This window comes from Phalacrocorax aristotelis, chromosome 3, assembly GCF_949628215.1.
Source record: "Phalacrocorax aristotelis chromosome 3, bGulAri2.1, whole genome shotgun sequence".
Classification (NCBI taxonomy): domain Eukaryota; kingdom Metazoa; phylum Chordata; class Aves; order Suliformes; family Phalacrocoracidae; genus Phalacrocorax; species Phalacrocorax aristotelis.
The window spans coordinates 26,633,129-26,657,214 of NC_134278.1; the positions used below are offsets into that span (position 1 = coordinate 26,633,129).

At 39.6% G+C, this 24,086-nt stretch overlaps 1 protein-coding gene across 4 annotated transcripts in view; it reads right to left on the reverse strand.

The window, feature by feature from the left end:
- Positions 1–364: 364 nt before the first annotated feature.
- The window catches only part of GCLC (glutamate-cysteine ligase catalytic subunit), a 35,615-nt gene continuing 11,893 nt past the window's right edge, over positions 365–24,086 (reverse strand). For 3 of the 4 annotated variants that reach the window (XM_075086976.1, XM_075086978.1, XM_075086977.1), the window contains exons 2-16: positions 21,544–21,656; positions 20,021–20,203; positions 17,139–17,252; positions 16,303–16,361; positions 16,083–16,219; positions 12,663–12,737; positions 11,750–11,866; positions 10,753–10,891; positions 10,091–10,203; positions 9,328–9,420; positions 8,483–8,587; positions 6,277–6,358; positions 6,077–6,180; positions 5,854–5,974; positions 365–2,061 (exon numbers count right to left, since the gene is read on the reverse strand). In XM_075086976.1, coding sequence (XP_074943077.1) covers positions 1,856–2,061; positions 5,854–5,974; positions 6,077–6,180; positions 6,277–6,358; positions 8,483–8,587; positions 9,328–9,420; positions 10,091–10,203; positions 10,753–10,891; positions 11,750–11,866; positions 12,663–12,737; positions 16,083–16,219; positions 16,303–16,361; positions 17,139–17,252; positions 20,021–20,203; positions 21,544–21,656 — 1,761 coding nt within the window. In that variant the 3' untranslated portion in view covers positions 365–1,855. The remainder of the gene's footprint in view (positions 2,062–5,853; positions 5,975–6,076; positions 6,181–6,276; positions 6,359–8,482; positions 8,588–9,327; positions 9,421–10,090; positions 10,204–10,752; positions 10,892–11,749; positions 11,867–12,662; positions 12,738–16,082; positions 16,220–16,302; positions 16,362–17,138; positions 17,253–20,020; positions 20,204–21,543; positions 21,657–24,086) is intronic. The other variant, XM_075086979.1, reaches the window with a different exon arrangement.

A 24,086-nucleotide genomic window follows, 5' to 3' on the forward strand; every position in this document is an offset into this window, starting at 1 on the left:
ATCATAACAAAATTTGCTCTCACTTCCAGGACAGCAGCCACCTACCATGCCAGAAGAGTGATTTAATGTCAACTGAAAGGGAGAAAGGACATCTGTTGATGTAGTACCAGCAGGAAAGTACCCTAACTTTTTTTAAGGGGTCTTCCAAGCATAGCACCTGATGCTGTGCAATCTGGCAGTTGCTACCACGACAAGGGCAAGGCCTTCTCTGTTGCAGGGGTGGCAGCCCATTTGCCGTTAGGCCTGAGACATTTCACTATGAACAAAGTGAGTCTGGGTAAGATGAGCTATACTTGCCTGGTATGCAGCTCCTCCTTTTTAGAATCTGAATATGTGAGTTCAAGTTATGCAAGTGACCAACGTGTACTGCGAATTTTATTTTTATTTCCTTATTACAGAAACTAATTAGCATATGCCTACATCTTGATTAAAACAAATTCACCACCGCAGAAAAAAAAAAGCATTCTTTTTATTCTCTAAAGCACACCTGTGAACAGAGACCAAAGTCTAATGTCAGTACATAAAAGCTTCTTCTTAGTGCACCTCTTCATTGCAGTTTCTCCATTAGTTCTTTTTCAAAAAAAAATCATTACACCTTAGGTATTTATATATGCTTACATTAAGCTTTGCATAATCTACCCATAACGCAATTCACTTCTAGAAGTCAGTTAAGAAGCTAAATCAAAAAGGCCCCTTAAGTTTGCTTTATTTACAGTTGCAAAGGCTAGATTTTAAATACTTTACAGTCACTCCCAGCACTGGCTCCCCATTCAAAGGATTAGTGCATTCCATGATTTCTTTATTACTATTTTCTGGAAGGGATGAAGTTGTCTATCCCTACAGCTATGTAGGTACCTCAGCTATCTACATAAAGTACCTTATAGGAAATAAACATGCTGACAAAAATATCTATAATAATGAATGACAAATGAGAAACAACCTTTCAGAAGAACGGACAAGTGGTTGGTTTTGTGCTGCAATCACTGTCAACTGTGGGACCAGCAGCAGTGTGGGAGAAAGCAGTTAAGGAGTGCTGAGGTCCAGAGCCCTCTCTTGGTTCCTCTCATTTCCTCCTCTCTTTCACCACATCTGCCCTGTTACTGCTTTTTTGTTAAATTATCAGGCAAATTTCTGAACTGCGATAGCACATGAATTTACTTCAGACCGGGGGGGGCGGGGGGGAAAAAGCGATGCATCTGCAGACAGGCAGATTTGTGTTATCTGACTGAAGACAGACCTGTCCCTCTTGAGTTTTACAATTTGTGAGCGGATGCAGGTCTTGTGGCAACTGAGAAACTGCTGTAAAGATTAACAAAGGGGATGCACATGCATTTATCTGTTTTTACATACTTTCAAAACCCAAATGGAAGCAAGAAGTATCTGTGGTTCAGGTAGGTCCAGAAGATTCTCTTTTTTTTTTTTCCTCTTACACAATAAGGTAGGTTACTTAGCACATTCCAGGTTAAAAAAATTACAGTAAACATTCAGTAACTGGAATGCATAGAATATACAAATACCATTACATTTACAGAGCTGTTCAGGACAATCTTTCTAGAATAAGCATAAAAAAGTTACAAGCTAATTCACAATAACTTTAGATACAATGTTATTAAAATACATTGATGTTAATCATAAAAATATTTTACTATTTACATGTACATTGTATAAACCTTAACAATAAGAATATGCCCATTTTCAGATGCCTTAAATGAATATTTAGGCAGATTGGCCCATTTTATAGTGCAGTATCCCTGTTTTGGTCTTCACACCGTGATACTGTACCAGATTCACAGTATCTTTGCTAGTGCTTTGCAAAAAGGCTTAAACTTTCTATTATTTAAGAAACATTCATTCATTACAAAGAACCAGTTTTGTTTCCACTTTGCTTCTTATTAAATCCTACCCCCAATAGTTCAGGACACTCTGCCTGGCCTTGTGCAATTTGGTTGCACTTCCAAATAAGGCTATAATTCATTTCATCAGTTATCACACTATCTTGCTTGTAGTCTGGATGCTTTGCGATAAATTCCCTCATCCATCGAGCAACTGTCATTAGTTCTCCTGTGGGCAAGGGAAGTCAGATTTCACAGTTTATCCGTCTAATTTAGCAGTACAACACCAAAAGTTCTATGCATTATATACACAATGAATAGTCCGTGCTTTCATGAGAAACACATTCCTATACATCTATTTTTTTAAATATGGCTCAACTGCAGGCATAATTAAGCTGACGTATCGCCGACAGTCTAAAACCCACTCGTCTGGTGTGATCTTCAAGCTTTCAGATGTTGTAATGAGACAGTGCGGAGAAAAGTAGCTCCTGGAACAGGTGTTAGCAGCAGGATGTACAGCAAGAGGTCTTAAACATGTCATTTAACAGAGAATCTGGCTGAGACAAACCAATAGGCACCTCTACAACAACTACACATATATAAAATAATTTTGTAGTTGATCCATCCAACTCAGTTGCTAGTTTTGCTCTATCTACCTTGACTTACTACTCTTTCTCCCCCTGGCAGCTCCCCTAGCAAAAAATAGGCAGGTTCCCCATTATAGCAACTCCTGTTTTGTACACACTGCCTCTGCTTCGCTATGCAGTCACTACGCAGACAGGGCAGTCAGCAGGTGCCTAAGGGTCCCTGACACTTCTATACAGGGTCATCAAATGGCACATGCCACTTGCAGGAGACCTCCATCCCTATAAAGTAGCAGCTGGAGGCCAGCTGGACACCCGTGTTTAGGCTACTGAATCTTGCTCCTGAATACAAGCAAAACTTAACCAGTACAAGTTTAAGGTAACTCTGACAGTAAGATATTAAAGTAGGCTGACTGGATGCTTGAAGAGTCTAGCAAAACTTTCATTGCTAGCTACTGGAACCTCAGCTTCCTTGTAAGAGTGGAAAGAGTCAAGGGCTTCCAGTACAGAAATCTTTGGTTTAATATTATAAAAAGCTAAAGGAATCAAGTTAGGGAAAGCAAGGAGGAACACACAAATGAAAAGTAAAAAGCATCCGAGACTGTTTAAGGATATCCTATCAGTGGTTTTGAACAGTGGCACAGGAACACAAATCAGAAAAACTGTAGAAAGTACAGGGGAGAAAAGCAGAATAAAAAAGGTTACTAGAAATAGAAATATCCCTCAAAAAAACCCAGTCATATTTTAAAGAAATGAGGCCAGAGTTTACACTTCTATATAAAAAGAAGGCAGAAAAAAATACCCAAGAAGCGTTATTTGCTGAAGGCACTAAGAGCTCACATGAAAACTTTCTCAAACCAACCAGAAGCAGGGGGCTTGCAAGAAAATTGGTGGGGCTGGGAGATGAGCAGAATAGAGCACGAGACACAGTTTTGGACTAAAAGCCACGGCAGGCCATCAGTGCAGGAGGAGAGATGGGAGAGCAGTCCAGCTCACACCACCACAGACACCTAGTGGTCAGACAGTCCAATCGCTCCCCATCCTTTGTACTGGTGTAAATCTGCAGCACCACCGCGAACACAGCGTGCAGCTCTCAGAGAACATACAAGTATCGGGAAAAGGCACGACAGACTGACAAAAGGTGTGAGACAACTTCCAAGCGAGTACAGACAAGACAGAGGGAATTTCAAGTTTGGAAGTAACAATGTACTTGAGAAGTTTGCAAAATTATGAATGTTGATGAGATGCGAGTAGAGAAACTATCCTACAATGCAGGAACTGGAAGGCATATCATGTTTTAACTGGAAAGAGCATTTAAACACGTAGAACTACAGGAGTTACATTTTTCAAAAAGCATGTAATAAAATTGTGGCATTTCTTATTGTATGACTTTATGGTGAACGAAAGTGTAACTGCTTCAAGAAGAGTAAGGTGACAGTCATGGAAATCACATTTGCAAACAGTCATCAAGCACCATGATTACTGCACCACCTTCAGCCGAGAAAGTGCCTACGCTGCAGACAGCCAGGGACCACGAGAGCATGCCAGGACAAGGATCGCTTAGTAGTGCTATATCTTAATACTGCTTTCATTAATATTTGGTGGTCAGCAGCTGCTGCTTGCCTAGAAGTCTAGTCTGAGTGGTGGCAGTCACACACCAGCTCGACAGAGACCAGGAGGCAAATACCTAGCTGTGCTGGAGGAAGAGATGTGTCTGAAGCACAGATGAACCATGTCAGGGCAAGGTTAAAGCCATGACAGCTCAGGTGACAATGTTTAGCTCTCATGAGTGCTTTGTGTTCACCATTTGAGGAGAGAAATCTGAAAAAAGGCCACTCTCTGTGGTCATGCCTCATGCTGGACAAGCTGCAGTTCAGGAACATTTGATTTAAGATTGAGAGTGAACTGGAATAATCCAAAGCTCACAATTGAGAGACATCATGGCACGGTAATACAATACCTAATGCTTTTAATTCTGTGAATTCTGGTTCTCAAGAAGCATCATTTAAAAACCATTTCAGTTCAGAGTTAAGATATAAACTCTAGACTCTATCCACCTCACTCTCACACCTTCTAGGTCTGTGTAAATATATGAGGTGACTTTTGCAATGCCTGGAACTTCGCACCAGGTAGCAAAGTTGTTCTTTGGAAGGGGAACACCTGCTGCAGGGTGTCAAGCCCAGGTCATCAGCTCTTGGGAAAAAAAAACCAGATGCTATAAGACTTAAGCATTCCTTGTTTTTTCAACAGCATTTTCCTGATGGGAGAACACCCAACAGCAAACAATGGCATATTCTGAAAGCATTGCTATTTTGAGGGCTGATGTGCCTCAGAGTTTTTCTTCCTGCCAATTCCTCTTCTCTCCCACAGTTAAGCCAAGCATCAAATCCCTATTACCTGAGGCACAGGAGCCTCCTACAAACAAGCAGCCTTCAGAAAGAACATTTACAGTGAAAGCTGTAATTAATTAAAACCTGTTACCATTCTGAAGTACTGCTGAAGTACTGAATTACCAGGCAAGAGACAGTCCCAATTTCCACCTCAGCTTTAAAGAGGTCTTTTCCTAGAAGCTTCTACAGCAATTTTCAAGAATTAAAATGGAATGCAACACTTTAGGTGAAAATTGGGTTGGGGGGGAAATCTTGATTTATGAGACCAAAATCAACTGTCTAGCTAAATTCAAAGCAAGGCAGGCATACAAGGAATTTGCACATAGAAAGGTATAAAGCTGCTGCAGACTGTGCTATGCACACAGTTCAGAATTGAAGTTTAGCCTGCATCTTCTACTTACTATACTGCTGCATTTTGAAAAGGACTGTGAAGAGTCTTTATACCACCTGTCTTTGAAAACACTGCAACATGGGAAAGACAGGGGAAGAACCTGGTTTGCTTTGCCTCGAGGGAGTTCTGCTACTTACAGAAGCGCTTTGTTATCAGGGAGCTAAAGACTAGGTCCCATGCTCTAGCATACCAGAATTTAGACTTATGAATGCTTTGGAGCAGCACGCATTGGAGCCACACCAGTAACACCAAGCTATCAGACCCAGCCGCACATACTCAAGTGACAGGCAAAGGGGATTAGTATTTGTGCAAACTACTGCAAAGTGGACAATGCACTGGCAAAAGCAGCAGTAAGGTATGCTAAAAAGAGAAATCTTGGATTGGAGATACAGTTACAGCCTGGAAGGTGGTGTAAATTAGGAGTAATTGGTACAGTTAAGTTCTAAAATGGATCACAAAATATTTGTAATCAGAATTAGACAGGACCAGATTTAAGCCAGGGAACAGACTCCAGTCCTTTGCTCCTATGATTCAACGCTTAATCAGACAGCCACAGCTGCCTCAAGTTTCACGCAACTGTAAACTAGAGAACAGCCCAATTACTGCCTAAGTAGAAAAATGCCAGGAAAATCAATGTCAAAAAGTGTCAAACATACCAGATGCTCTCTTTTTTATTAGTTTCAGGTAGTTTAGGATGGTGCATCTGGTGTCCACATCCACTTCCATGTTTTCAAGATAGGAATTCAGAACTGGGATCAGACCAGGAAAGACTCCTTCCTGTGGAAGAGAACAGAGTCAGCATAAAACAGGCTCGACCTGGTTCCTGGGAGGGTGGAATGGAGGGGAAAGTTGTGTTTTTCAGGAAGAAGAGGCTATGACCTTCCCATTGATAATTGTATCAATGCTCATTAAGGTGTACTCTTCTGTGTCAGTGCCTGTCCCGTTCTGTGCAGAGCCACATCCATCCACAACAGCGTTTCCACCTTCATGGGTGACAAATGGAAAGGAAGAAACAGTTAGAAGGCAAGAGATTCGCTAAGTTTCCACAACAGTGTTAATCAGATTGCTTGTTGTGATACCTTTGCAAATATCTTTTCTGAAGTAAAACATTCCCTGCCGGACAGCATCTCGTTTCTGGGCCATCTTCATGTTTTCATCCACCTGGCAAAAGCAGCATTTCAGAGATTTGTGACATTTTAGAAAATTAGGATTCTCCCAAACCCTCTCGTTTTGGTCTCATTTGTTGAAACATCTACGTTTCTTATTATTTTGTCACACAAGGCCAAGCTGTGGAGATAAGTTTTATTTCATTGTTCAGGGGTCCCAGGCAAAACTACAAAGAGATGACATTCTATAAAATAAGGTCTCCAGTAGAAAAGGTAATGGTATTCTGTTAGAACATGCTACATGAATCTTTTAAGTTTGGATTAAAACACAGGAACAGCTGTGATTAACAGGTTGCATCCCATCTGGCAGACTTATTTGCATATTTACATGCCTTTTCAATGAGTACAGAAGAAAATTGCCTTTTCCCTAGCTACAGTTTGCTGCTTTTAACAAAATCATTGAATTCTTCAGAAGAGTTACCACTGTATTAAAAACAAACTTTCAGAAACACAATCCCAGTAACTTTGTATGGGAATCATAAATATTCCATATCCAAACATCTGTTAGATAGACTTAGACTACTAGTAAAGTAGTCTACAAACTACAAAGCACTGCTCATATATCTGCAAAGGACATAAGTATTGCTCTGTCTTTCTGGACAGAAGATTTTGTCCAAGTTCTTTGGCCAGTATGTTCTCAGGGAATTAACATCACACAGGTTTTGGATATTAGCTTTACTGTAGCGTCTTCAGAAGAAGGGATATGATTTGCCAAATTCTTTGTTTGACCTTTAATTAAGGGCAATGCAAAATCTTCACTTACTCCCTACCTTTTAAAGCTTTGTTTTCAAAAGTCTGTTCTCATTCATTTTATATTATGAAACCTATTTACAAAACAGGCTGCTTTGGAAGTTTCAAAGAACTCCAGTCCTAGCTGGTGGGACCACTCAAACCACACTCAAATCAGACAGCAAAGATTTATGGGGCTAATCTCACACTAATCTGTATTATTTTTAACTGAAAGAGGCAGGCTTACCGATAGTTGTGCAATTCGGTGTTGCACTACCTGCCAAATTGCTTGGCAAGCTCAAGTAACTTTATGCCCCCCTATAACCCCACCCTCCCCCCCAACTCTTTTCAGGTTCCTTCAGCACCTGATCTCTTTTTCAGTCTGAACTGGTACTAGTTAAAATTTTGCACTTTTGAGACATTCCAAATAACAATGTAATTATGCACTGTAAGTGCTAAATTGCTGCACTATTTATGAAGTCTGAACTCCTTGACAACAGGAAGATAGTTTCTCCTTTTAGAAATCATATCAACTGTATGGTATGATTACTATTAGTTTATAACTTCAGTATTTTTCCCTATTTTAATTAAAAATACTAAGAAAAGCCACAGGATACTACTGCTATGCTGTAGCCAGCACTAGCAGTATTTTCTGGTATACAGTCTGTCAAAAGCCTTCTGCACTACAAGACCCTTTTTAAAGTTACCTATAACATTGCAGGACTATCCATTTAAAAAGACATTTTCAGGTCAGGTGCCTCAGAAAGACATCGTGCAAGGACAGTTTCACCCTTAACAGTTCAACAATTGTGAGGACAAGATTAATGAAAAAGCACATTTTGCAAGGCTGGTCTAAGTCACAGTTGTGACCAGAATCAGCAGTATTTGTTTTCACTCAAATACTGTGTGACACTAAGCATGCTGAACATCTTTTCCTCTGCACCAGATACAAACAAAATAGCGAGTAAGAACACAAAACATAGGCAACAGCCATGTTAAAATAAATATCTGAAGTTTTTATTTTGACCTCCACAGGTTATTTTCTCCACATATAAAATAGTGGAAACATGCCCTTTCCCAGTCTCAAAACAGTCTTGTGACAATGGTATTTCTCAACATTTCTGCAGTAGTCAGACACTGTTAGGCGCTACAGAAATTCCCACAGTATTTGTCTATAAACCTAATTACATGAGACAGCAGTAAAACATTTCTTTAATACTGTAAAGTGAAATTGATTCAAAGTACTGGTATAGATGAAAATTGCCTTAAAGATAAAAATGACTGTTCTGTAAGTGCACAAATATTAGTTCCTAGCTTGCAGAGGATAAAAATCAGACTTCAGGCAAATATACCACATTTAGCTCTAATAGATCTGATCTTTCACACCTACCTTGGACAAAGGAATGAGAAAATCCAGTTTATATGACAGAATCACTCTGGTTAGCAATACCACAAACACAACATATGCAGAGTTTTCGAAGTCTGTTAACTGGACCTAGACATGAAAGGATTAGAGATTAAATTACTTTAGTGGGAACACACTCATGGAAATAGATAAATATCTGGGAGAGTTTAAAATATTTTGACTCGAGTGTTCATGTTGGTACTTGTATTCACACATGCTCTACCAGCAGAGATGGCGATGCACAAGCTGGAATCATCAGCAGTGACTTCAAATGCACAATGCATGCACACTATTCAAACTCAACGCTTTAATCCAATGCCAAAATACCCTTGTGTTTCAAAAGACTATCCAATAACCTGCACCTTCAGGCTCTCTGTGTAATTACAAATGTATAATAGCTTTTAAATTTCCACTTTAAAGGGATTAAATTCAGAGAGCTTAGAAATAGACAGCTATAAAATAAAAGCACTTGTGAAAAGCAAAACAATGACAGTGGAATTGTTCAGAACCAGGAAAAGTACTGGAAAAATACAGTCCCTAGAACCTAAACAGGGCTTCAGTTACTGTTGCTTTAATACAAGCCTAATTCCTTTCCCCATCACCCCAAACCCATTAGCCTGCTTTGGTGTACTGCAGTAGATTCTCCTGTCAGTTACATTCCCACCGCCCATGTCTGATTAAATTCTGCTGTCCACTTCACTTGCGCCTAGCAATTCAGAGGGGAGGAAACACTGCGCGAATAATCAGGGTTTGATACTGGATGGTAGAATGCCTGGTACTTTTCCACTTAAAAGGAAATGGGCTTTTATACATACTGGCGTCTTCCTTACCTCCATAGGTCTGAATTCCACTCTCCATCCAATATCTGAATTTGGAGGAGGAGGCTTAAACCTCATCGTCTGCCAGTTTGTAGACTGAATATTCTGCAAAGCACATAAATAATCTGTTACAACCAAGATGTGCATCATTCTGTAACATAATCAAAGAAAAATAAGCAGATAACTAGAGTCCTATATTTTCCCTGGAACAGCCCATCAAGTTAGAGAAGTGCTTCCAAACTAAGTAGCATGACTTCCTAAAAACCACAGTATAACTACCAGTTCTAGGAGCAAATACTTACACTTTCTCATGCTATTTTGTTTGAGGATAAGATACTAGGGGGCTGAGATTTAGCTGACTTTTTTTTTTTGAGGCATTGGTGCATCCCAAACTAAAAATACCTAATATTACCAAAGCTATTATTTCATTAAGCTGTACAAGATAGACATTTATACCTAAGTGTCATGCAAAACAGTTTTTAGGAAGCCATAAAAAGACAGTTCCCTATAACACTTCGATAAATAGCTATAGTCTGGGCTTTTCATATTTTATTGGGTTTAAAGTATAAGCCACCACCTTCTCCTAAATAAATGATAAAACAAACAAATAAATGTGCTTATAACTGCAAAGTCATATGCTAAAGAACTAGTTGGAAGTGAAAAATTCAAGGAAGAAATTTCTTAGCTAATATAGTCATCCTCCAATTAAGCAGTACTGTAAAGAATAAGCAATTTTATGTATATATTTATTAAATTCCTCTAAATCAGACACAACCTCAAAATGGTCGGATTCATTTGCATCATCTAGATGTATTTTCTCCTCAAACAAAGTCAATGGGTCTCGAATGAACAAGTGAGCAATATGCTGTGCCAAAAGGTGGTCAATACCTACAAAATGAAAATTCAAACAAACAATTCACACATAGCAAAGCAGGCTCTAGGAAATGATATGTTTTACAAGACCGAAAACATCCAACTCTGCAATGCTACGTCAACCCACCACATCCTGTTAAAGTTTAAATGATGACTTTGGAAAGGAAGGAAGTGATTAAAGAGAAGGAAAAAAAACAACACCAAACCCAAAATAGGTTCTTGTTTGGAAGTGGCAGCTGAATATGGTGTGGCTGCCATTCTTCCTGTTTTCTGATGCACCTCTGTGCCATGTTTTCTAAAGCAGTTCTGCTCTCTCCATAAAGATAAAACACCAATGCGTCAAACACTGAGCTGCTCAAGCTGGAATCAGGGACAGTTTCCATTACAAACAAATACTTTTAGTAAAATCCGAAACTCTCAAGACCACGGTACACAGATATTTCCTGAGTAGGAGTCACTCTGAGGGATGCACGATAATTGAAACAAACAAGAACAAAAATGTAAAATATCCCCACACACTGCAAGCATAATTCTTAACCTGCTCATAATGAAGCAAACACTTACCTTCCTTTATTAGGTGCTCGTAGATATCTTTGTCTATTGTCAAATCAATGTCATTGTATTTCTCACCACATTCAGATAGATAACTGTCTATGGAATCATATCTGGATTTACTGATTCTATAATGGTTGTTCTTCAGTGGCTATATAATTTAAGAATACAATATTTTAACAGCTTGTTAACAATGTTACCTAAGTTTTGCTCACTAATGACACTTATGTGAGAATTATTATCCTATTTATAAAAACCCTACAGCCTCAACTAAAATTATTCAAAGCATGAGTCTTAAATAGGCTTAATAGAAAGTGATCCTGAATTATGGTTTTTTTTTTTTTCCCCCAGATATATGTATCCAAGCGGAAAAACAGTCATCACACATTGATTCGAATTCCCTAAAAGTGGAAACATTTTCCTGATGTAATATACCATTACCCCAAGTACCTGGAAAGCATTGTTACACCTATTGCAACACACCAATACAGTTTCACTATGTGCACGTTGTTAGACATGCTCTTAAAACAGGTAGTTCAAGAAATATTTCAAGTAGATTTTTGAAATTATTTTTAAAATTTCTTTAAACTTTTTAAGTGCCTTGAATGCCAGCTCCTTCTTAGAGAAACTCCTTAAGCTCAAGTTCTGACAACTGGCTCTTTTCACATAGTTCTAGTTTATGCTGCTGGATTACTCAGCAGCACCTGCTATTTAATCCAAAGGAATTTTTGCTTTTTGGGCTCAAGCAAAGGACTGGAATGTTTCATCCCAGGGGGACCTTTTCAGCAAGCTGTGGAGGAGTGAGTGGAGTTTAATTACATACCTAACTAAATATATTCACTAATGTAAACTGTACAACCAAGGCGAATGTTTATACCGTCTCTCCTGTATTTACTACAAAGACTGCCATGTTCCCTCGTTAGGGATTCTGATGAGCACAAGCAGAATTTGAAGATTTAACTTTTTTTGGCTGAAAAAATCCAGACGTCTACTACCTAACATCACTTACCTCTAGCCCCCTCTCTTCTCGTGTCCGATCATCTACAGATGCAGAGATTACTCCCCAGCGACAGTCAATGTCAGACACGTAGCCTCTGTAGAATGGAGATGCAGCACTCAAGGCCATCTAAAATAAGACAGCCTAGTTTGAAAACAAAGGACAAGCCAAGGAACCAAAAGCAAAATACAACCCCCACTGGAAAGGGAAACTTGCTGGTCCAGAAGTATATAGTTCAGTTTAATGTACAGCCAAAGCTATTACAACAACAAATCTGTCAACTGCTATCTCTAGAAAATGCCTAGATGAAGGGTTAGCGTCACTGAAATGGCATCTGACGCTCTCCAAATTATTACCTCCACAGATCAGCATTTACGGAACATAATGATGACATGGGCAGAAGCCAGTTCATGCAAATCAGCAAGTATTCTGCTCACACACTTCCAAACTCCAAAAGCTCACCTGACAACTGTTTTATTTTGTTTACTTTTGTTTTGCCAAGCACCTTAGCAACACAGGTAGAACATACCTCACTCGGAGAAGGACCTCCTCACCACCTAGACCACACCAGTACTTTATTTTTCTAAAACCTGTTATAAACACCTATTTATGACCACATGCTTACAAAAGGGACAGATTTAAACAACTTAAGTGAAACCCTCTGTAACACCAGACGAGTTGAAAAAGTAAAGATTGTTTTAAGGAGTGACCTTGTCTTGTTTTTGTAAAAAACTGCCCCAAATGTACTTCTAGAGCTATTCAACACTAGTCTTGCGCATGTGGGAAGGAGGGAAGAGGAGAAGAAACAGACATCAAATCTGTGAGCATCCAAAAATTTTGGGTTTTTTTTTGTTTTTTAAACACACGTGGTATGTGGTAGCTTTCACACAACAAAGAGCTGATGTAATAGAAGTCCATTACTTACCACAATGGGACAGATCGTGGCTAGCTGATCATAGAGATACCTTGCTTCAGAAATACTGCAAGCCTGGAATGTTACCTGTTGGAAGAAATAAAATTGCTACCACAATTTCTATAATCATAGCGCAAACACAGCCTTCCTAGACTTAGAATCAGTGATATAATAAAATTATTTAAATACGACAAGTTTTAAGGTGTTCTTTTGTTTGGTTGGTTTTGGGTGGGGTTTTTTGTGTGGGTTCCTCCCCAGTTCTTGGATAAACTTTTGCCCCATCTATCAGAAGCGTTTCTACCACAAGCTTCTTTCCACACCATTTCCATGATCATTAAAAGATTTCAGACCACAGTGCTTCAGCTGTGAGGCTAAATATACAAATGCTTGCCAGAACCAAAGAAAACCGAGTTGACCTCTACAATACACATGGGTCAGTAACACACCTTCAGGAAATAAGCCAGGAACCTACTAACTTGGAACAACAGTCAGAAGCGATTGTACATGTAACATTTGTTTTATGTGACAGCTAATCCTGTTTCAAAGAACATTTCACTACACCTTTGTTTGATCCTGGAAAACTGAAAAGTAAATATCTTCATGTCTACTGTCACTTTTATTTAAAAAGAAAAATGTCTAGTTTTGCCTGTATTAGAGGACACGACACAGCAAAAGATGAAAACGAAATTTTATTTGCAGGAGCCATTAACGATGTGGACGCCGTACCACATACAGGCCATTGGAAAATATAGCTTTGTAACTTTTGGTGAAATCTGCTCAGAGCAGCATCAAACACGAGATGCATTTCCAGTAGCAGACCTTACACTCCAGACTTCCCAAACCAACACTTCACGCACTTTAAAAATGCGGAGGAGGATCAATCACCTCAAAACTGTTAGAAGATGCTAAACAGATTAACAGCCTCTCTCTCCTTCTTTGCAATTTACATATTCATAGATCAGAGGATAACTTAAATGGGAGCGTACCCGCGTACCACTATCATAACATTGTACAACAGGCTTCAGCTCTAAAGCACCATTGCTGTGTGCTGTCCTGAAGAATGCCAGCCGAACACCGATTTTACTCTTCAATGCACTGCAATTAGAGACTCCCACAAAACATACAGGTCCCTCACAGTCTGCTACTGAAGCCTAATCCAACCCCAAGCAAGCCTTACAAAAACCCAACCATACAAAAAAAATCCCCCCAAACTCCCAAGTTCATTGGTGGGCTCAGTAGTGGATGTTTGGGGTTTTTTTTGTGGGGTTGGGGGGCACAGGAGAAATATAGGATTTGGTTGTGTTTGTTTTGTTTGTCTTTTTAAATCTGCAGCCAAAATTCATTAAAACATCCCAAGCTGGAAAGAAGTGTAGAGTAGAAAAATCTCTTCTGTGTCTATCCTTCAAGTGGCTACCAGGACACTTGCCTCCCACCTCACCTCCCCCACCCTCCCCCCAAAAAAAACCCTACCACCAAAAAAAAACCACAAAACCCACATGCTTTGGAAAGACAAGATTATTTAATTCTCTTGCGAAGAAGCAGCTAAGTATGATTTCTCATCACTAATTTTGGACTTCCTGCACTAGGGACCTTGCTTGGAACAGGGAGGGGACAGCACATCCACCCTCTCTACCTGACACAGTGATATCTACCTCCTCTTCCCCTTTACGTTTATTCCAAATCACATTAAATCTGGGATTTGACCTGTTTTCTAGCCAAACATCCCATTACAGAAGAAAAGGGCATGGCAGTCTACTCCAGAGGAGGGCTGCAGGCACCACAAAGACTGCAGAAAGCAGCAGCCACAAGCACAGGGCTCAGCAGGCATAGGGATGTGAAGCCTCAAAAGGGGCAGGAGCGCAACAGCGTACCTTGCCGTTTGCAGGGGCAGCACCTCCCCCCCGACTGTCACTGCGGGCTCATGAGGACATTATTTTTAACCTTGGAAATATACCAAACCAAGATGTAGCTTGGTACACAGTGAGGAAAAAACCCCAACAGGAAGTATGCATACTGCAAATTACCTTACAGAAAATAGGTGGGGAATACATGTTTTCTTCAAGGTGGTTATCAAGAATTATCAGTCAATAAGCAAACAGCTGTTTATAGCGCCTGCCAGCCTTGTTTTGATAACAAGACTACTGAATTTGACCACTGATTACAAGAATGGGAAATAGTAAAATGGTATTCCTTAAAAAGTAATGTAATATATTTTTAAACAAGTTCATGCAATGACTGAACAGCAAGGCTGTATTTCTTTTACTGGTCTTAAATAAGAAAGAGATAGTACAAAACAGACCATATCAAACTTAACACCTTTTAAAACCACACAGTATTATGTATACTTTACTACTTCAGATTCTCCCTGGTTTACCCTTAGTGACAAGAAATCATACATAGCTGCTGGCAAGCTCGTATTTATTCAACTGTTGTAGTTTCTCAGTCTCAGAGGGAAGTGCTTTGAATGGGGTTTTTTCTGCCACTGCTGTGAAACAAGAAGAGCTTGGAGAATTTCCTTAAATCCCCATGAGACTTGACACCAGCCTCTTCCTAGCTCTGCTTCCAAGACAGTGGTGGCAACAGGCAGGTTTTATCAACAGTCAAATACTTTAGGCATCAGCCCCTAGCATCAGGTTATGGTAGAGAAACATTTAAAACAGATATTGAAAGGATTAAAGCACTCCCCAGATACAGCACCTGGATTTAAACAGAGGATACTGTAAAATAGTAGTAACTCAGGCAAATGAATGAAAACAATAAAAGGTGGGCAGGCAACAATGGGAGAAAACAGAACTAAGAGGTCTTCCAGCATGCAGTAACAACAGACAGCTACCCATGTGGGTTTGGTAGGTTCATGGTACAAGCAGTGAGAAGACTACTTCTTAGCAGATAGCTAAATATTTAAGAATGAGAAATTTTATACAGGACTTCAGGCTGTTTGTAAATAAATAAAATGAAATTCTACAAAAGGAGAAAATGACTTATTTTTAAAGTATTCCAATGACTTCTTGTCACTCCCTGCTTTTGCTAAGATTGGGGAAGAGGGGGAATAAAAACAAAATGAATAACCTAAATGCCCCACACATTCCTACAAGACAGCTCAGTTTCCATTCCCAGAAAGTCCTTGGTCTTCCTTCAGGCATGACCAAAAGTGGAAGATGATCTTTCACACTTGAAAAATGCTGGAGTTTCAGGAGCAGGTATTTGATCAAACGGGTTTGACCAGTTCAAAAAAATGAACATAGTAGAACAAATCTGGATTTTAAGACTAGATTACTAGGTATAAGATTAAATTTGTTGTTTTATTCCCCCCTGTTGCCACTCTGAAAATGCAGAGAAAAAGCTAGAGAAATCAGACACAAGGCAAGTCTTAAAGGGAAATGTTTAGGGAGGACAATATCCAGTAACGTCTTGAAAGCAGACGCATTTTACCTGAAGACAACAGTTTCCCATTCCAAAACCCATAGCATCCATGTATATATAGTCTGGCTTAGCCGCCTTTGCTGCTTCTCCATCATCATTAGGAAACGTTTCGATAAATGGTGATGGTGTGTTCTTGTCTTTAAATACTGTGTGGAAAACACAGGTACTCAGTAACCCAGAGCATTAGATTGAAAAATTATTTTGAAAAAGACAGGTTGAATTTACTCACTTGGTACATTTATCACAACCTTCTCTCCCCTTCGGTGCCGAATATTTCTGGTCAGTGTACTACAACAAAAAAAAAAGTTTGCTGAAAGATCTGAAAGTTTCTCTCTGTGCAGCTGCTTCCGCAGTTAGTTTCTCAGCAATTCTTAGGGTTTCAGAACGTCAACTTTCTATTTATTTTGAGGATTTTCCTTCAGGACACTTCCTATTTTAAGATAGACTGTAACAAATATAACACTGAATTTTTCTTCAGTGAAGTCAGTCTTATTTTGATGGACTTCACAATACTATGCTGATAGAATAGGCAGAAGTAAAAGGCTGCTGACATGAAGAATACAAGGGCAAGTGAAAAGGTAGGCTCAGTTTTTAAATAGAATGATCTTCATTCTCCAAAGTCTCACCTTACAATGAACCCCCCTCTCAGACTATACAAGCAGTCTGACACCATGCTGCATTTCAGAGTAACCAGGGCAAGTTACTGAGTACACTGAGCTGTTGCTGTGACATACCTGAGCAAGAGCTGGATTAACTGTGATGGAAGCAGTTGGCCATGTGATTTCAAACTGGAAACAATTTTGCAGTAGTATATTCAACACCTTTTGCCCCATAATGGCATCAACTACTACATAAAGCTACTTGAACTTAACAGTTTACTTTAAGTCACTTTGACAAAAAATACATGTCATCACTACCATCAATGTCCAAGTACTTGTGATATCTGCAGCAGCTAGCCATGTAGCTCTCTATGCCAGTAATGTAAAGAAACAGCAGGTATGCCAATGATATTTAGGCACAGAAAAGTATTCAGCTTCTCATTCACACTCCCCAAATACTTCTTACCTAAATCTAGGATGTTTATTGATGGCTTCATCTGGAAAAAAGAGGGATTTTGAAGCTCCTCCTTCTACTGGCGTTGGCTTACATTCTGGCAGTGTAAACCCAGGACACCCTAACCTATGTAACACAATGAGATCCAAGCTGTAATGAAACCAGACTGTAATTTTAAAATGGTCAAATGATCAGATATTAGGTTTCTAGTAGACAAAGGAATAAAAATATATTTAAAAAAAAAAAACAACAAAAAACCAACTTGCATCTACCATGAGTATTTCTGAAGCACTTTTAAAGATTGCTACCTATGCATGTGGAGTTGGCAGAGAGATGTCTTAGAACAGGCACCATTAAAAGGTCAGCGCTTGCCAACAACCAGCTTCTGTGGTGGTTAACAGGCTTTTTTTTTTTTTTTTTAAAACCACTACTCTATCATTACACAGTAAACATGGACCTTTTCAGTGGCTAAAGTAGAGTACACATACATTTTAGTGTGTTAGCACCTGTCATTAATGCTGACATGCACATGCATTCTGTGCCTTAAACAGTTCCTCTAGAGGGTACAGGTTAACACTGACTGCTGCAGTAATTTATCCAGCCCTGCTCCCAACAATTGTCCCCTGTTAAAAAGATACACCGAACCAACTGTAAAAATTAGAGATCATTTCAAGTGATACGCACATCCCAAGTCTCACAGCAGTGTTTGGTTTTAGAACTCTGAAAAAACCCATGAAAGAAGTGTAATAAGCAAAGAAAAATTACAGCCATTAGGTGTCAAATGCTGAGAGATAAGCAAGCAAATCAGAATACAACCCTCCTCTTTGGAACCTCCATTGTAAGTTTAAGAGTAATCTGAAACAAGGATAAGTAGGTTTTCAGTACAACTGAAACAAAGGAGCATTTAAGAAGTTGGAGGTAGAGTTGCAGAAAATTAATTTCTCCAAGCTGCACAGTATAAAGGACAAAGACTGTTCTATTTTGAGAGGCTCTAGTATTTGGATATATAAAAAAGGCTTAGCTGACTCAACTACAAGCAAACTACTCAAAATACCAGGAAACATTCACGTTTCTAGAAATATTTATGCTCAAGATGTATTTCACTATCGGTTTCTTCCTGGTTTAAGCATACAGGTTGTCCTACAACATCTAAACCCAACTTCATCACTTACATAAGCACAACATTGTAAACTGCATCTCTCCAGTCCTCAAGAAGGAAAACAGCTTTCTGGTCCAGTAGCAATGGCTCAAATTTGAGAACTATGGATACTCATTACCTTCTAAGGTAGTATTTTTTAATATTTAAGCACTTCAGGTTTGTTCATTTTTAACTGAGTTATTTTAATTTGAATAAGCCTACTTCTTTGCCTTTCTTCCATCAGCACTCTAACGAGATTGTCTTTTGAGATACACAGGGTTTTTTTTATTACAAACACATGTAGATGCAGACACATGAAGGCATATGTACATGCTATTGTAGAGAGAATGTAGTAAAACACCCGAAACCCACAAAACCTCAGAAATAAGTTAGCAAGACTCCAGTGAAACCAACAGCATCTTGAATGGCAAGGTAGTTTCTTATTTCTGCCTTTTGCTAAGTAGCCTAGGGCGAGCTATCTCTGAAGGATGAAACTATGTTTGGGATGATCCATAAGTCATAAAGTACATTTTATTATCTACTAGTTTTCACTGAAGTCCAATGTATTGCTCCTACTGTGATATAAAAAGCGTTTTTCTGTATCTACAAAGTGATGAAGAACTCCCCTCTCTATTTGTTGCACGACTGGGTCTGAAATATTTGTATACAAAATTTATTAAATGACACGATCTATTTGTAAGGTTGCAGGGCAACAAAAGCCCCAAAAACCCAATTCTGTAACATAGAGAACTATTTAACCATTGAACTTCAAATAAGCTCTTATTACTTTAAAGATAAGATACTTTAAAGATGCTCCCATGAAGAAGCAGCAAATTTTGTCAACAGTGTGTTCTTACAATAGCTATCATGGGGCATAATGTAGGCATTTTGGTACCTGAACTTCGCTGCTAAGTCACATTTTGTACAGTTCCTGCTCTCAGCAAGAATTTAGGGCCACTGCATTCTGTACTGTACAAAAAAACAGCCAGTAAGGCCAGCTGCTTCTCTTCTATTGCAGAGCAATTTTTTTAAAAACTATTTTAAGCATAATTATCTTCATTCATTTGACCAACCAGGCTAGCTAGAAGGAACATAATGAAACCCTGCTTAGAATTATGTTGAAAGGAAGAACACAAAGTAGTTTCAACTAGGTAACGAAGTACATCCTGGGTTTCATTTCTTCAAGCGTCTCTTTACAACAGTGAAAAGGAGGAAATCTACCCTTTGTAAGGGTCCTATGAACCCAGAAGTGGTGCACTCCTTTCTAGATTCAGAAAGTACAGTATTATAGAAGTTAAGTCTTCATTTTGTAAGGATAATCACATTACTGTGTGCCCAAGCCACCAAAAGAAGTTTGCCTGTGCTTTAGTGAAAAAGTTGTGTTAAAAAAATACATCAGGTTATCCACGTTTTATAAAACTGCTGTTTATAAAGATCAAAGATATATAGGATTTGCCATATCAGTTCAAGATGCCAGACTACTCTACATACAATACTTTGTTATGAATATTCAGGTATTCTCTCTTAATACAAAAATCACAGATTAGAAAGTAACCTAAAAAACCAAGTTTATCTGTTTCTCACTGCAACAAAAATTTTAGGAAACATGATCAGAAAGTTAAGTCAAAGTACTTCAACTGAAGCATATTTTGCTCAGTTTCACTGTACAGTTTAGCTATATGCAAGGCAAAAAAGCATAGGATAGGAACATAGGTGAAACAGCAAACACAGCATTACACTTCAGTGACCATCTCACCTTGGAAATGATGTCACAGTGCAAACAGCCTCATTTTCTTTGAGCACAGAAGCAGCTTCTTGTCGTCTTTTTCTCATGTTGTCTTGCACAGTGTTGAATTCAGACATGGTTCCCCCATACGGCTGCCCAGGTGTCCCTTCAATCATATAGCTTCCATATTCTGGTCGCCAGAGTGTCGGGTGGCTATAATAAAAGAATAGCCTCATTTAAATATTTCTACAACTTCAAAAAGACGGATTATTTGTGAGAATTTCAGAAATGAATGCAACTTGCAAGAAAAGTCTCCTAAATTTGATTATTTGGTATAGTAACACAATGTACTTTCCAATGTACCTCACCGCCAGGAGGTAGTGAAAAGAAATTAAGGCACAGTCTGGTAGTAGCAAGTGTTGCTGTATGGTGGCGTAAGTAGGATTTGCCTATGTCAAATTGCAATCACCTTTAGTATCTGTCTCAAGCTTTGTTTCTTGGGGTTTCAACTGAAACTAGAAAATACAGAACATTCAACTGTTTCCACAGTACAAGGCAAGGCAAAAGCTACACTCAATTTATTCTTACTGCCCGTGAAAGCCTGGTACTGTTTTACAAATTTATCAGGCTAAGAAACAAAATGAAGTTTAAGTGCACCTAATCACCCCTGAAGGGTAATACCTTCCCACCGCCTTGTGAAGCCATGCCATCTCTACAGAGCACACTACCAGAGGCAGAGCGTGCCTACTGTTCTTCTGGCAGTAGCAGTTTTGAGTTTAAAAGCACAGGGATTCCTTCTGGCAGGCTTTCAATAGTACCTCTACCAAGGAAGACAGACAGGGAAGCCTTACTGGAGGATGAGGTTAAGGCACCTAGAAAGAAGTGGACAGGCCCAGGGCACAAAAGCCTTTCATTGCAACAGCAGAGTTTCTCCATCTTCCCGTAAACTGTGACCTGCTTTCGGCTTTCTTCAGCCAAAGGACTTCCCTGCTGCCATCAGTTAAAAGGCAATTCACACTTCTCTGGCTAGTTGAAGTAGGGATATGATCCAGTTATTCCTGAAAACCCTGTGGGAGAGGATGGGGAAGAACTGCCCTGCCGTCCTTACACCTACCTTCCTAATTCTGCCAAAAAAGGGAGAGTGTTCCTACAGACAACAGTCTTCCCTTACAGCCCTCACTCCGCTAGTGAGGAATGCAGGGGTGAGTGCACACACACACGCTTTATGGGGCCGGGGAGGTGTAGTATGTGATTACGGTGTGTACACAGACACAAAACCAGAGCAAGACAAAATAAATACCCCAACTGCAACTTCCGTGAGGTCACCATTACATCCTCCTTTTTTTCAAGTTGTAACACAAAAGATGCGGACTACCTGCAAGTGTGCTCAAAATCTTTCGCTTCCTGCACCCCAGCTTTATCGGAAAATATCGGTATCTGTGGCTTACAGTTTTACCAACAGCAGACTTGAAAGTTAAGCCAGGTCTACAAAATTCTGTAGAGTATCATAACAGGAGGAGAAAAAAAAAAAGAAACAGGAAACAGCTACTCACTTGGGGTTTACCTTCTCCCCCTTGTCTTGCAGAGTTTGAAGAACTTCTTCACCACAGAGCAGCAGGCGCACTTTCTTATTCTCATGGTCAAATTTTACTAGCATATACTCCACCTTGTAAATAATAAAAACAAAATCAACAATTAAATGGTAAGATTTTGTTCACACACAAACACACTGGCACATACTTTTAAGCATCAAGTGGGAAAAAAGGTATGTCAGACTGAACTTTATCTCTATGGAAGCTTAAAAACCATCACTAGCTATGAATGCAGTATGTAATACCGCAGAAGATGGCTACATACTTATGTTGAACAAAGAACTGAAATTCCTAGAAATCAGCCTTGAAACCTTTTTCCCCTCCATTTCTAATTCTGGATTTCACAAAAACATTCCTGAATTTCTATTTGCCTCCACATTATTTTTCAGACAAAAGAATTAAAACCCTATGCAAGCTATTAACCACAAACATCTCTTTGCCATCCCATGAGTTACAGTCTCTGCTGCTGACAAAAAGCAAAAGAAAACCCAAGCACCAAAACTGATTAAAAAAAAGAGAGTCATTCTACAAACAAGACATCCATTTACATCCATCAGTTGTTGGAGCTATATAAGACTAGCACGACAGGTCCTCACATCATGGAAAGCCCACTGTTGCTACAGCCGGCATCAGTCCTGCTACTAACTCACTCCAGCTCTTGCCACAGCATGGGGGTTTCCAACCCTTCTTGATTCAGCTTTGCTGCCACCTCTTCTCCCCATCCTGCCCGGCAGCGTACCTTGCCCCCAGGACCTCTGCCTCCTCATCCCTGTCCCTACCCCAGGCTGCTACCCACACTCAATACAAGAAGCCACTAATGACAGTGGTGCTGTGTCCCAGTGCTGGAGAATATTGTCTCCCTAGCAGAGATTATCTGAAAGCAACCAAATCTGGAACACCCTCATATCAAACTTTCTAATCTCCATGCATACTTGCTATTAAAGCTCCTGTAAGGACTTTCAGAGCACCGCCAAGTAAAGCAACCTAAGAGCTGCCTGGACCTTATAGCCCTTCAATACTTACTGATACATACAATCTGTTTCCCGACACCTACTTGGCAGGGGATGCTTTGTGCTGTTGTAGGAGGTGTGAAAGACAAAACAGCCCCTAGGTGCGATGTGTCACCTACCATATAAAAGCAGAAGTCGTACATGGAAATGCATCACAAGGGTATTGGCTTTGAAAACCACTGGCTGGACTGGTAGTGATCTGCACAGCCTTTTGTTGGAGGCTCTCAAACCACTGCCTTTAATTTGTTAAAAATTCAGACTACACTTCCACAGCTAGAACTTGTCAGAGGTTTTGCACCATGCTCCTCAGTTTTGTTTTGTAACACTGCCTAGAGCTGCATCTACGTGTACTTGCCAAATACTACTGCTCCCACTCCAGGATGTAGGGCTCCCTCATGTTGCCCCATCATGCAAGGTGCTGATGTTGAAGTTGTAGCATACCAAATCACAGAAATTTCTATTTCATACGGAAGTCTGAAGTGTATAGAAATACAGCCTGCCAAAACACAGGGAACTTGTGAAGTGTTTTATAGCATACTGTAAGTGGATTTGTGGGCTTCGTGTTCTTTGGTTGCTTCAGTGTTCATGGAAGAGTTACTGCTAGCTATCGTGACAAATATAATCCTCTGCTGTGATTTGTGATTAAATCACAAGCAGCATTATCCAAGGGTGTTTGTAATTCTACAGAATCTGATTAAACACAAACTCTGGAGGGACTCATTTAGCAATTATACATGTTCTCTACATTTAAGATCAAATTTTAGTCCCCTAAAGAAAAATTGTTATCTCTAGTTTCTGTGCAAGACAGGATTTCTGTGTGTAATATATTTTGCGGTTTGAGTGTATTATGCCACAATAATCTACTTGAGAGAACTACAGTTTATAGGCAACAGGAATGCACTGATTTAGTTATTATCTAGTACGAATCTTTCCTGTGACACCTGATCCATGATTACTGGCAATAAAAAGGGACTTCTCTCACACCTCCCTGGTTCCGACCATGTCCAACATCATCTCCTCCTGCTTTGGAAAAGCATCATTCTCACTTGGACCCAGTCTAAACTAGAGGAGATACGCAAGTGCACAGTTCTCTGAGTCATACAGACAGACATGTGCATGGGCATTAAGCCCACCACGCTACTCGCGTGGGCTGGTAGCAGGAGGGAAGGCAAAGGAATGGCAGCTGCCTTCAAGAGACCCCAAAGCTGAACACTTGTCCACCATTACATGAAAATGTTACCATGGTTAGCCTTCTACCTTAAAAATCCTTCTGCAAATGTAACTGCAATGAGCTGGTAGTGTGAATGCTGTACTTCTCTATAAACCATTTTACTAGTTTCACAAAAGAAAATAAGCTAAAAGAGTAAAGAAACATTAAGCCAAGAAGGCAAACCCAAAGAAACCAAAATGTTTTATAATCTGAGTGCAGTACTGAATATATTGCATTTATGCATCTAGCTTTAGAAACAACTGCTACTCTTGCCTCCGGAAACA